General features: G+C 41.7%; 3 protein-coding genes across 5 annotated transcripts in view; 1 reads left to right on the forward strand and 2 right to left on the reverse strand.

Moving 5' to 3' along the window:
- Positions 1-6,805, reverse strand: part of gnal (guanine nucleotide binding protein (G protein), alpha activating activity polypeptide, olfactory type) — a 30,086-nt gene extending 23,281 nt beyond the window's left edge. The window contains exon 1 of one of the 3 annotated variants that reach the window (XM_061295309.1): positions 5,995-6,805. In XM_061295309.1, the coding sequence (XP_061151293.1) occupies positions 5,995-6,490 (496 nt within the window). In that variant the 5' untranslated portion in view covers positions 6,491-6,805. Of the gene's footprint in view, positions 1-190; positions 1,274-5,994 lie in introns of those variants that run through there. The other 2 variants (XM_061295310.1, XM_061295311.1) reach the window with 2 other exon arrangements.
- A 619-nt stretch (positions 6,806-7,424) lies between these two features.
- Positions 7,425-9,969, reverse strand: pak1ip1 (PAK1 interacting protein 1). The gene is made up of 10 exons (XM_061295313.1): positions 9,696-9,969; positions 9,437-9,599; positions 9,258-9,378; positions 9,033-9,107; positions 8,909-8,961; positions 8,665-8,810; positions 8,484-8,581; positions 8,211-8,310; positions 8,006-8,141; positions 7,425-7,849 (listed from the first exon to the last, which is right to left on the reverse strand). Exons 1-10 carry the CDS (start codon positions 9,771-9,773, stop codon positions 7,701-7,703), a joined length of 1,119 nt encoding a protein of 372 aa, XP_061151297.1. The 5' UTR covers positions 9,774-9,969; the 3' UTR covers positions 7,425-7,700.
- A 227-nt stretch (positions 9,970-10,196) lies between these two features.
- On the forward strand, positions 10,197-12,680 carry si:dkey-222f8.3 (Poly(U)-specific endoribonuclease-C-like). The gene is made up of 7 exons (XM_061295316.1): positions 10,197-10,356; positions 11,019-11,118; positions 11,263-11,374; positions 11,531-11,652; positions 11,721-11,833; positions 11,946-12,099; positions 12,174-12,680. Exons 1-7 carry the CDS (start codon positions 10,346-10,348, stop codon positions 12,432-12,434), a joined length of 873 nt encoding a protein of 290 aa, XP_061151300.1. The 5' UTR covers positions 10,197-10,345; the 3' UTR covers positions 12,435-12,680.
- Positions 12,681-12,738: the final 58 nt, after the last annotated feature.

The following is a 12,738-nucleotide window of genomic DNA, read 5'->3' on the forward strand; positions in this document are numbered from 1 at the left end:
AAATACACATTAAGGGTGGGGGGGGGGATAGACATTTTGGGACGTAGCCTTGCGTCAATTCACCCCCCACCCTCCTATGACATGCTAGCAAGGCGCTGCTGTCATAGACGTGTTGGCTAATAAACGAGGAGCAAAATGGGGGTAGCGGTGGTTTACTAGCTCACATTTCATCATCCCAGACGAGTCTTACCGAGTAATAAGAGCCTGTGTGTGGCTTTGTACGCTTGTCGCTCCTTCTGCAACTGTTTCTCGATCTTTTTATTCGCCTCTCGCTGAGCCTTCTCGTCGATGCGTTGGTCTTCAGTCTTGCTGTTGCCCAAACAACCCATCTTCCGTCGCCCCCGAAAAAAAGCCCTTCCTTCGCCGACAAAAACAAAATACAACGCCCGGGATGTTCTTTTGAAATGGTGACGGAATGATCGAATGGTTTTCTTAATAATAATAAATAATTTAAAAAAAAAAAGGAGGAAAAAAAAAAGAAAAGAAACCAATCTCTCGAGAGGCTTCTCGGGAAGGGAGGAATCCGTCCCCCGTTATGATTCCGCTATTAGCCGCAGCCGAGCGTCATCCAATCCGCCTGGTAGTTGACTGAGCAGCGGAGAAACCGGGGGAAAGATGTGGCTGAAAAAAAAAACTAAAAATAAATAAAAGAGAGAGGGAGGCCTTTGTAATGTCCGTGAATGTAGCCAAACGTTGCTATCTCCGGCCCCTCTCTCTTTTCTCTCTCTCTCTCTCGCTCTCTCTCTCTCACCCCCTCCTCTATCTCTCAAGATTTGTGTCTCCTCAACTCAGCACTGCCTCTCGCTGTGGCACCAGGAAGTAGCCGTGGCCCGTGGTGGAAAACGACCGCGCGCGCTAAAGCATTACATTAACTAGCCCGCAGCGGCACGGCACGGCACTTCCAAAACCTGTGTGTCTGAAGCGACGGAAGCCATTCCCCGATTTAGTCCCTCGCTGTGCTTGCTGTCACACCAGTCAGCGGAGGGGTGGAAACCTGGACGCCTAGAACTGCTGACTGACAAGAGGGGATGGGTCTACAGCACAGCGGCTGTGACCTGCTAGCAACGAGCTCTCGCGCCGGGATTTACCATCCTCCCGCTGCCCTCAAAAAGTACCGTCGTGGTGATTCATTAACGCCTCCCAGTGAAACGAAATATACACGGGCGAAAAAAACAACAATAAAACCGACAATCGGAGCAGTTCATGAACATCTCTTGTCATTTTCTCCAGAACGCGACGCCCTCCCTCCGCAGCGATTAAAAACTACAAACATGGCGGCCGTGAGTGTCTACTGTAAGAAATTGTTGTAGTACCTAATAATAGACCATAAATCATAAAATAAAATTTAAAAAAAGAAAATTCTTTGAAAATTGCCGTTGTGATTGTAATTTTTTCATCAACATTAATAAAAACGTGAATAAGTATATTTTAAGTGTCATATGCATAAAATGTAATTATAATATAGTTACCCACATTCTACGTCTCTTAAGCTTCAGACAAAAAAGCTTATGCCTAGATTGAGGAGCCATTTTTCCCAGCTGATACAAAATATTCACGTTCGATTTAGGTAAAATCAGAACTTTATCAATCATTGTCATTTTGACGGTGTCTTATATTTATGTGTTACGCTTCCTTTGTGTTTTTCTTTTCTTTTGGGTGGTCTGTTTGAGTGATTCTGTTTACAATGGCAGAATTTTATTGAAGCTCTTGGGTTTTTGTTCCTCTCCTGCAAAAATGCTTGCCTTGTATAACCAACAAATATTCTTATTTATCATTGTGCATATTAGCTGCTAGTTGTGCAGTGCAGTCACAATGTTAACATTTAATTTAATATGGGTGATAAAGTTCAAATGGATACACACGCATGCGCACACACGCGCGTGCGCGCTCCCAAACAGTCGTTACCAGGCGAAGCTGTCCCACACTACTCTCGAGTGGTAAGATCTGGTAGTGCACACATTTTAGAGTTGCAACCATCATCACGTGTGATGTTCGCGAATCTCGCGAGACTATAACTCAGCATTGCGCAAAATGATTATTTAAAGGGTGACAAGTAGTCACTGAAATTTACTGAAATTGCGTATATAAATGTAATATTTGTATATTTTTAGGAGGGGTGTTTGAACAGTATCACTTGGTCAAGTCTCTTCTAGCCTTTCATACCAAAAAAGAAAAGCATTTATCATTCCTGCTGATACATCGGATCAATATCAACATATCGACATATGGGAAACAAAAAAAGTTGTATCGGGACATTTTTAATTTTTGTCTAATGAGTGAAAAAGCTTTATCAAGACATTCCTAAATTATTCCCCCCACCCAAAAAAATCTTATGTTTCTTTCTAGTATTTTTGTATTTGATCTAATAATTATGTATGGTCTTTTAATACTTTTTGTGTTTTTGATATTTGGTGATTTTTGCCCATTTAAAAAAAAAAATTGGTCATGTACTGCTATGCTTTTTATCTAATGCATCGAGATATTTTTCTTGGTATTGTAGTTTATTATTTTGTACTCCTTTCCAATACTTCTGCATGTTTTTAAATAATTAGTGAAATCTAAAAGTGTTTTTTTTTTTTTAATCAAATATTTATTATAGATTGATTTAGCAGAACAATCCATCTAATTTCAGGAGGAGGCTGACATTTTACACAGCACCGCCCCCTGCTGTCAACTGAAATTGACGTCAGTGCCCTCGGGCTTGCATTGAGTGTTACGTGACCAAACCGAGAATACAGGTGAGCCGTGACGTTTACACAGTCAGCCTGTAAACACTTGGACATCAAATGGGGGGGGGGGGGGGGGGGGGGGGGGAGGCCACAAAAAAATGTCAGCCTCTTTGTATAATTCTGCTCATTTCTTATTCCCCAAACGCAATATTCATCAGACTGATTCGACTAGTTTTTAATTTGCCACATTTTTCATTTGACAAGAACGTCTTGTCGATGACATCATGTGAAGTTATGCAATTTCTCAATATTGCTCGGTGAGAGAGCTGCTTCTTGTGTCTACGACCGCTGTCTGTACATTTGATAGACTGGATTGTAAAAAAAAAAAAAAAAAAAAAGAACGAGGCTGATTAGTTGCATGAGTTTACAGCACACGCTCCAGTGCAAATACACAATAAAGCCATAAAGATAAAGACAGTAGTCACACAGTCCAGTGTCCTTTCGGGATTGTTCATTTTAACCTTCATGCTTTGAGGCGGGTCCAAAAAAAGTATGGTCGAGCCTCTCCCAGCTCATTTCGACCCTGGAATGATTGCCAGTAAGCGCAAGGCTCATAAAGACAAAATTATTCACAGCGGTTGAGAAAATGGATAAATTAATAACCATTAACACAATTTAGTGATTAAAACATGGATGTTTTTGGAACATGACAGAAGGCCGGACGGAGTTGGTGAGAGTTCAAATGGCAATCAACCTGAGGAGATCACACCATAAATTTTGATAATTGCCTGATAAGAGTCGCAAGAAATAAAAAAATAAAAACTTGTGTTGGAAAATAGTGGCGTTTAGCACTGTATGTTTCTGCATGCTTATAATGAATTTTAAAAAACTAGAAAATGGCAAGACGGTTCATGTGGCAAGTAAAATCAAGAATAGGTGTCTTGTGTTCATTTAGCAACATGTGTAATTCAAAGTCCTGTTCGTCCAAAGTACATTAAAAAGGTTTTAACACACATAAAACGGTTCAGATACAGACTGGATGGATCATTAAACTGTCTCGGGTCAAAATGACCCTTCAACATTAGTACCGCTATTCCTAATAAAACAAAGTAACAGAAGGGTTCACAATCGGTGTGCGCATCTCACCAATAAAAGGCGATTCGAGACATCTCGATATATTTTCAAGTGATTTGATCCCATGGGATGCCCTCGCATCTTTTAAATCCGAATCAATTTTGCGATTCACACGGGTTTGTATTACATTGCGCATAGTTCCATTCACGTCAACAACGGTAATGCTAAACGCTAACAGGGAGAAAACCATTCATGATCAAAGGTGCCGTACCAGCCCAGCCTACAATAAAGTAGCTTCCTGTCTGAGATATAAAAGCCACTTCCTGTTCCCATCATCTCTGCATTGGTTAACACAAAAGGACACAACCACTAAAGGAATTATGCAATTTCACAAATGTGTCATTGCTATTGTGAAGAAAAGTTTCAAGACAATTAACACAATTAGATGGCAACATTTTGAAAGTCATAATTTTGCAATTTACGTTTTTTCACGGATGAGTCAGGACCTGATTGTTTCTGTAGAAATTCTTACTATTCTTCTCCGTAAATACATCAGGCCTGTTTATTATCATTCATCAGGTCTCAGGTCACAACCAATCACAGCTTAGCTTGAGAAAACTGGTGAGCCATGATTGGTTGTGACTTGAGAAAGTGTGATGTCATTTTCAGTGGACAGCGAGTGGCAAAATGGCCGCCCCCTGAGGTGAATTATGATGCTTAACTCAAATTATTATATTATAATATTATGACTAACTTTTAAACAATAAGATTTTATTCTCTGAAAATCATGACCTAGAAAAGACAGATTTTTTTCCTTGAAAAAAAAAAAAGACTATTCTCCCGAAGCAGACTTTGACTTTGACTTTAGATTTTTTTTTATATTCCTATATTGTTTGGGTTACGTGTGGTAATTGTGTTTTTTTTTCAGAGCACATTTACAGCAATTAAAATTTTGAATTCTATTTCACACAAAAGCAATGTAAATAGAGTACAAAGGTTAGATGTGAAACCAATGCAACGCATACTCGTGATACCCATGTATGTGGAGATGACGCATATAGTCAGTCAAGAGTATGAGTGTGACTAATAGCAATCATCAGCAGCAAATTCTAATCAGAGATGGCTGTAGTAAGTTAGTAAGTAAGTTAGTAAATATATTTTGGGTGCTGATTTCAAGTATGTCTTTACTTTTTTTTTCTACTACAGGAGGTTATGGAGATATTTTGATTTTGGTTTTTAGGTTTGACCTAAAAGCTTGTACAATATGGATTACTTTGAATTATAATTTAACTAGAATGATTCCAAATAGAATTCCACTTGTTGCTGAACCTAAACCTTAATTCATAAATATTACAATATTAAATAGAGACAAAATTAGAAACCAGAAGAGATTCGGAATCAGATCATAAAATCTAAATATCTAAAAAAGTTTACTTGCATCTCTGGTTAAAACATTTTGTAAACATTTTACGAAAAAACACGTAATGGGACAACAATAAAGTCAGAACACTGAGAAATAAAAAAGTCACGTGAAACTTATGACAAATAAGATTCAGACTTTATAAGACTAACATATTTGCGGACTCAACGATAAATACTTTATTTTAAACCAGTTGAATAATGTGTAATTTCACATCCGCTCCAGTAGGGGGCAGAGGAACCTTGTTTCTTTATTTCAGCCAAATAGACACTTCAAATCTTGGTTACAGAGTAAAAAACAATATTAGTTATTATTTTTTGTAAGTCGATTTATATTTGTTTTCTTGTTTTCTTTAGGGTTGATCAGGATACACTGTTTTGCAGTGGTGCATTGCTAATTTACTCATTTTCACTCTTACAAAACCAATTTAAAAAAAGTGTGATGTGCTTGCTGAAAATGCCATTTCCTTCCTCCTTTGTTTTCTGAAAATCCGTATGAATTAAGACAACTGGTTCATAAGGATACAAGTTTTGGAACGGTATGGTCACTTTGCATGACTAATATCAGACTAAACTGGGTCGTCAGCACAATATTGCTGTAGTTTGAAATGTTAGAGTGGCCTATTGTACAATTCTTTAACTACAGTGTCAGTCTGCTTGTATGGCGAGTGCGTAATTTCTAAATACGGTAAATTGGAGGTCAAGCGTCTGTATGCCGATGTGTGGCATAAGGCCTCCCCTCCAACCCAATGGCATCACCCGGCTACATGCCACGTTGCCTGCCCGCTGTCACAAGCGGAGGTGTAGGTGCAAGGGGGCGGTGGGGTCTTACCGAGAAGCAGTAGCCGGTGCGTCTGCTTGTATTCCCTCTTGAGCTCTTTGAGGGCCCGGTCGATGCTCTTGCTGACTTTCCTCGCCTCCTTTTCGGCCTCCTTTTCCTCCAGGAGGAGCTTGTCCCAGTTTTTCTGCTTATTGCCGCTACTGTTGCTTTTGTGCGGCAGCTGCAGGCGACGTCCTCCCCGCTCTTTGGCCGCGGCCGTCGCCGCCGGCGGCGGCGTGGTCGACGACGTCCCTTTGCCACCGCCTCCTCCGTTCTGGATAAGCACTCCGTCCCCCGCTGAGCCGTGCCCCCGACCGGGCTCGCATCTACCTCCGCCACCGCCGTCCTCCGCTGGGCGAGCACCCTGGGCGCGGGTCGGCGCGGAAACGGCAGCGGCGGAGGAGGCGGCCGTCGCGTCCGGATGCGGCTCCGAGTCCGAGGCGGCGTTGGAGATGGAGCCGCTCAGGTCGCCGAAGAGCCGCGGCCGCAGACTGTAGCACAGTCCCATGCTGAACGAGCTATGTGCCAAAGGGGATCGCTCATAAAGGAAGAATCTGCGCCAGCGGCCCTAACGAGCCATCGTCACACTCACGCGCGCGCGCACGCACACACGGCCGTTAAGTCCGTCGGTACGTCCGTCCGTCGCTAAGCTGTCGCTCCGGAATCGAGACGGAAATGAGGAGCACCGGGTGGGCGCCGACATTCGCTACATGACATTGTGCCTTCGAGGCCCCCTTGTCAATGTGTGTGTGCGTTTCCTTTCCTCCGGTGGGTTCGCGAGTAGCTCGATCAAGGATCACCTGATCGTGTCCGTGGACACTGCGGGTCCACAATAGCGTTTACCGTAGAGTGAACGCGAAGGGCGCAAAACACGATAGGATTTGCGCTGCGCGTTTGTGGCCAGCATTACGGTATTGGAACCCGTGATGACAGAATGAAGGACACAAAAAAGTTATCTTAATTGCTATATTTAGCCCCGTAAATATTGTCACAATTTATCGATATTTATATTGTCTCCCCGTGTAAACGTATTCAATATTTTTGCATATTCTTCCATATTTATTTTACGTTATTTTCATTAAAAAAACATTTTTTTGTCTGACATTCATTAAAAAATTAGTTTTTCTTAATTTCACAATATTCTCCCAGGACTACACATTTTTTTCACAATGTTAACGATATTGACAAGTTTTCAAATCCAACTTCAGAAAATGACATCAGTGCTATTACCACAATATTCTTATTATTCTACGACTTATCATGAAAACTTTTTTTTTTATTCGAACATTCTCTAATCGAAGAATACTTTATTCTTGTAAAACTACTCCCAACTTTGCCATATTACGCCTTAAATTTCAATTAGCGTTTTTTTCTGTATTTAATTCCCACAATTAAGACTTTCTCAACATTTTTGCAGTTCATCGCACAAGCGGTTGCTCTAATACTATGCGACTCAAAGCTTTATTAAAAGCAAAAATAAACATTAAAATAAAAGAATAAAGTCATACAATTCCAACAATAGCAATGACAGAATTATACACGTTCAAAAGTATTTTAAGTGATTGTGTGTGTGTATATATATATATACACACACAATATATATATATATATATATAAATATGTGTGTGTGTGTTTGTTTTAAATGACCATTTGTGGAGAGTGTTTCCATTCCAAAGAGTGACACAAGGAAGGATTTTTTTTTGTATATAATTTGTAATTTATTGATCTTCTTTTTGTTGCCCACCGACCTTTCTCTTCTTCTTCTTCTTCCTCTTCTTTTTCTTCGGCCCACTTTCATCTTCCAGAATGACTTCTTCATGCGTGAAGATGCGTACTCGCTTTCTTTTCAAAAGTGCCTCCGCCACTTCTGCAGGTACACGGGTACAGAAAGAATATGTACAATCAGTATTAAGAAAGGGAATTTTTGCAAGAATCTGAAAGATGTGCCATGATTCTCCTGTAGTCAAATCATTTTCCCTCTTCAGATTAGCCCTCGCTAAATAAAAATGAAAACTGGCCCCACCTTGTGATAATGCGGCCTTAGCTGCTTTTTCGTCTTCTTTGGAGGTCTGCTCTTGCGCGGAAGGTTTGCGCACAGCAAGACATGTCAGCCTGGCCATGGTGTTGACTTCCCCCAGGAGGGTGGGACACTCCAGCTCCTGTCAAGTCACACCTTTGGTTAACGTACAGCGTGCCTCGTATCAGCGGCGGTTTGGAGACTGACTGACATCGTTAAGACGGAGCTTCCACATTTTGATCAAGCCGTCGTTGGAGGCCGTGACCAAGACGCAGTGATCGTCCAGCTTGAAGCTCTCCACTGCTTTTACCCTGCCAAAGGACAGTGACACATCAGTGCTTTTGTTGCCGTTCAGGGATGGAACTATCAAATCTAACAAAGTTTTTTCCGAAAAAAAAAAAAAAGATGCAACTCAGACAGTTTCAAAGCCTAGTTTTTTGTTTTTTATCAAGAGCATGTTACAGAGATGTTTTTGAAAACGGACCTGGTTTCATGAGCCTTGAATTCGCACACCCATTTCGCTTTGGCAACATCACACAGCCTCACTGTTTCGTCATCACCTGCAACAGCCAGGATGGAATTCTGGAACAAAAAACAAAAAAAAAAGAATATAGAAAAACAAGAAATGCTGTGAGGGAAGCATCGGAGGAAAAACAACAACGGACGTTTAAGAAGTTGATGGCGGAGATCCTCTGGGGGTTCTTAAGAGTGCTGCTCAATGCGGCTGTCTCCAGGTCGTACAGGTCGAGGTTGTCCTGGATGACCACCGCGTATTTATTGCCATCCGGAGACCACCGCACAATTTGTGCATCTACATGCACAAGCAAAGACACACACAAACAGTTTCACCTCAGATGTGCGTCAGGAGAAAAAAAAAAGAAGGGTAAATACATTGGGCAAAAAACTAACTTTGTTTGATGTTTTTGATGAAGGCCGATCTTCCATTAATGAGATTCCATGTACTAGAAATATACATATACATCAGTGACTGTGTCATTTATTCTATACGTGTAATTGTGTGTGTGTGTCTCACCGCAGTGTTTTATCAGTGCCCACCGTCAATGCAAGTTTACCAGATGGATGTACAGACAGAGACGTCACATGACCTCTGAAGAAAAAGTAAAAATGAATGAGATCACATAAAATTAACTTGGCACATCTTTGGATACGTTTGTGACCTTATTTGCATGATTGTTTTTTTTTCCTTAACAGTCTTCTCTCCCCCCCCCCCCCCCTCGTTTCATGACTGAAAACTGACTTGTGCGCTTTTATGGACTTGAGACACTCCCACTTCTTGGTTCTCCACACACATAAGAGTCCATCTTCCCCTCCGCTCAGCAGATGCGTCCCACCGTAAAACTCCAGGCAGGTGATGGTGCCTGAGGAGTATGCATAGTCAGGAGGGAGATTGTCACAGAAACCTGTGACATCACTCACCGTCATGGTGTAGCAGAGCACCATGTTCCACCTTCTTCTTCATGTCGTACAGGCGCATGGTCTCGTCTTTGCTGCCCGTCACCACATATCTGTTGCTGGCTGCCACTGCCGACACCGACGCCGTATGAGCGTGATGTGTAAAGTATGCCTTGCCTATCCACTCCTAAAAGACACACAAAAAACGTACGAAACCATTACTTTTACAATTACAACTAAGGTAACATTCTATCTTAATGATATAACGTGAAAATCGACTCACGTTCTGATCAGTTTGAACACGGTAACCAAACACAATTTGCTCGTAGCAGCCAGCAATCAGCTCCACAAAGGCGGCCATGACGAATTCGATGGAGTCTTGTCTTTCGCTCAAGCTCTGCCACTTTGTCAATGTATTTCAACTAGTTAAAAACAAAATAGACAAAATAAGCACAGTAGAGAAACTAAGAGAACGACGACAAACACATTTTCGATGTGTGCGCCTCCACACACGTGAAGAACCAAAACAAGATGACGGGCGTCTACTGCGCATGCGCGCTTATCTTCTTCGCCGTTGAACACCTATTGCTCTGGCGCCACCCAGAGGTGAGGATGCCTCAGCGTTAACACAATCCCGTGTGGTATTTTGAAATTGATAAAATTGTACCAAATACCCACTGCTATAAAAAACAATAACAAAATCCTGCATCAAATCAATAAACGTTTTTGTATGATTGTACTCTAATTACTGAGGTGATCATGAGGTTGGACCCGCCCGTCGAGGTGGGCGGTGAGCGCTGAATTTGTCCCTCTCGTCATTGTCTGTCTTTCATGACGTATCATGATTGACAGATAAACTAACTGCGCATGAAACGGTGCTTTTCCGCCCCAGTCCAAAGATGAGAGTCAAGTCTATCACTTCTTAATTCAACAATGGCAAGACAGTAAGTGAAATTAACATTTATCTATTGTTTATAAATATATCGTTGTCACATATTTTGCAGCTGCAAGTATACGCCAATACTTGGGAGCGTTATTGACCCTTTCAATATAAGGCATTTATTGCAAACAAGCCTGTGGGCATTTCACTCGTGTTTTTCTTGCAGTGAAAAAAAAAGTTTCGTTTTGTTGTTTTTTTTGCACTTATTCTTGGGGGTAAAGCGCACAGATACTTTGTGCAATGTGTGTAGTGTTGCTGTGTTTGTGTGAACGTCTGCTGATGATTATAGTTGCACAACACAAAAACAAGACACAGCAATCCACCCTCCCCATAATGATGAAGGGGGCGGTTATGGAAAAACGGAACCCATAACATTTGACTTGTTGAGTAATCCCTTCAAGTAGAAACAAGAAAATTTACTTTGTATCCAGTCTCAGGGAAAACTATTAACCCCCAAAAAACTTTTAATGAATAGGGAAGTAAATCCTAATACTGTACTAGAAAAAAAATCGTGGTTTTTCATAATTTGACAAATATTTTAGTTTTTAGGGGGAAACCCTCATCATTTCCTGTAAATAAAGCGCTTTAAATACAAGATTAAACGTCAGAATTTTTCACTGCGTGAGATTTTTTATATGGTTTTAAAGTCAACTTTTACTTTTTCAGTCATGTGGCAAATCAGGAGTTGACTGATGTGTTAAATGAACTGTGGCGTCTAGACGTCAACCGGCTCAAACCCGGGACTGATTACATCATTGACCCTCAGGTGAGTTCACCCTGGACTCCTCACCTGTCAATCACAAGACATAAAATAAATCCACATTAGCATCTGGTTGGAGACATTACTTTCTTAATCCGCGATCACAGCTAGGCCCACATCTTATTTTATGCTTATCATTGCACTTCATAGGGGCGAGCCGGCTACGTGGCTCAGGGCAGCAACTATGCAAGGGATCGTGCCAGAGCACCGCTCTTCAAATTCGTCGACGAGGATAAACTGAAGAGCATCGAGACATACGCACGTATGGATACATTTATGAATGTAGTATTTCTTTATTCAAAGAAAAATGGTCAGTGTTGATTTCAAAGGACAAACCTACCAAAATAAAAGCGGCACAAACACTTTTGTTAACTTACCGCATGTCAGCATTAATTTTCGTGTTCTACGCGAATGGCAGATTTTATCAACTTGCTGGACAACTACGAGATGTCGACGGGTGTGTCGGAGTCGGTGACCCATCAGGAGCTTCAGGAGAACCGCAAGTTCCTGGATGCTATCGTGGAGACGGAAGTCATGAAGGTGCAAAGGTGGACCACTGATAGTGACAAGAAGATATGTTAACATGTGTTATTGTTTCATGAATCCAGTTCGCTCACCAGTACCTGGTTAAGAAGAGAGTGTCACCTCCGGATGTGGTGAGATTCAAGAAGCAACTCTTCGACATCTGGTTCCGCCTGTACCACCGTGACAGGCGTGGAGGGTGACTTCCAAATTTTATATTTAAGTGTCACTTGTTCCCAAAAAGTTGGTCGACTATCAAGAGAACCAAAAAGTAATTTCCAAGAACACCTTCATCTGTTATCTACATGCAGGAAGGACTCGTGCGGGTTCGAGCATGTGTTTGTGGGCGAGACCAAGCAGGGGCAGGATATTACAGGCCTTCACAACTGGGTGCAGTTCTACCTGCAGGAGAAGCACGGCCACATCGATTACAAAGGTTACAAAGCGCGGGACAACAAAAACACTGTAAGTCGTCGTAGCCACCGGGGCCGCCTCTGTCAACACGAGAAGTCGACTCGGTTGGGACCTTTTGTTTGCAGCCTGACGAGGACGACCACGTGCTCAACTTGCAGTTCAGTTGGAAGGGCCTGGTCAAGCCAGTGGGTGGCTCTTTCGTGGGGGTCAGTCCCGAATTGGAGGTGGCTTTTTTCACCATCGTCTTCCTGGCGTCCAGAGACAAGAGCACCGTTTTGGAGGTGAAGGTGGATGAATACGTGCTGGAGCTCGTGGTCCACAGGCACAGACGCTCCATCGGGTCATCCTACCCTAAGCTCCTCAGCAGTAACCACCGTGACTTGTAACTTATTTTGGTCACATTCATTTTTTTTAACCCGCCAAATTCGACACCATTTTTTTACATTTCTATCAATCTATTCAAAATAAAATAACTTTTTGATAAAATGAAATTATAATGTATGAATCGGTATTCACTGTATTTAACCGTGTGGATCGTTAATGTCATCATCCAAGGTTATTGTTGTCCTTGTATGGTGTCAGCCAAAACAAACAATAAAGTGAAAGTAAAAAAAAAACCAAAAAAAAAACCACTGCTTGTTTCTGTTTTCTTACCCAGCGTCAAGTCAAACAGGTCCAATTACATACAGG

Source organism: Syngnathus typhle, linkage group LG13, assembly GCF_033458585.1.
Source record: "Syngnathus typhle isolate RoL2023-S1 ecotype Sweden linkage group LG13, RoL_Styp_1.0, whole genome shotgun sequence".
Taxonomy (NCBI): Eukaryota; Metazoa; Chordata; class Actinopteri; order Syngnathiformes; family Syngnathidae; genus Syngnathus; species Syngnathus typhle.

Coding starts and splice junctions, on each gene's coding strand:
- pak1ip1 (XM_061295313.1), bottom strand. CDS start 9,773: ATGGCCGCCTTTGTGGAGCTGATTGCTGGCTGCTACGAGCAAATTGTG. Junction 8,811..8,908: donor CATCAAAAACATCAAACAAA/GTTAGTTTTTTG, acceptor TTGTGCATGTAG/ATGCACAAATTGTGCGGTGG. Junction 8,311..8,483: donor TTCAAGGCTCATGAAACCAG/GTCCGTTTTCAA, acceptor GTCCTTTGGCAG/GGTAAAAGCAGTGGAGAGCT.
- si:dkey-222f8.3 (XM_061295316.1), top strand. Junction 11,653..11,720: donor TGGAGACGGAAGTCATGAAG/GTGCAAAGGTGG, acceptor TCATGAATCCAG/TTCGCTCACCAGTACCTGGT. Junction 11,834..11,945: donor CACCGTGACAGGCGTGGAGG/GTGACTTCCAAA, acceptor ATCTACATGCAG/GAAGGACTCGTGCGGGTTCG.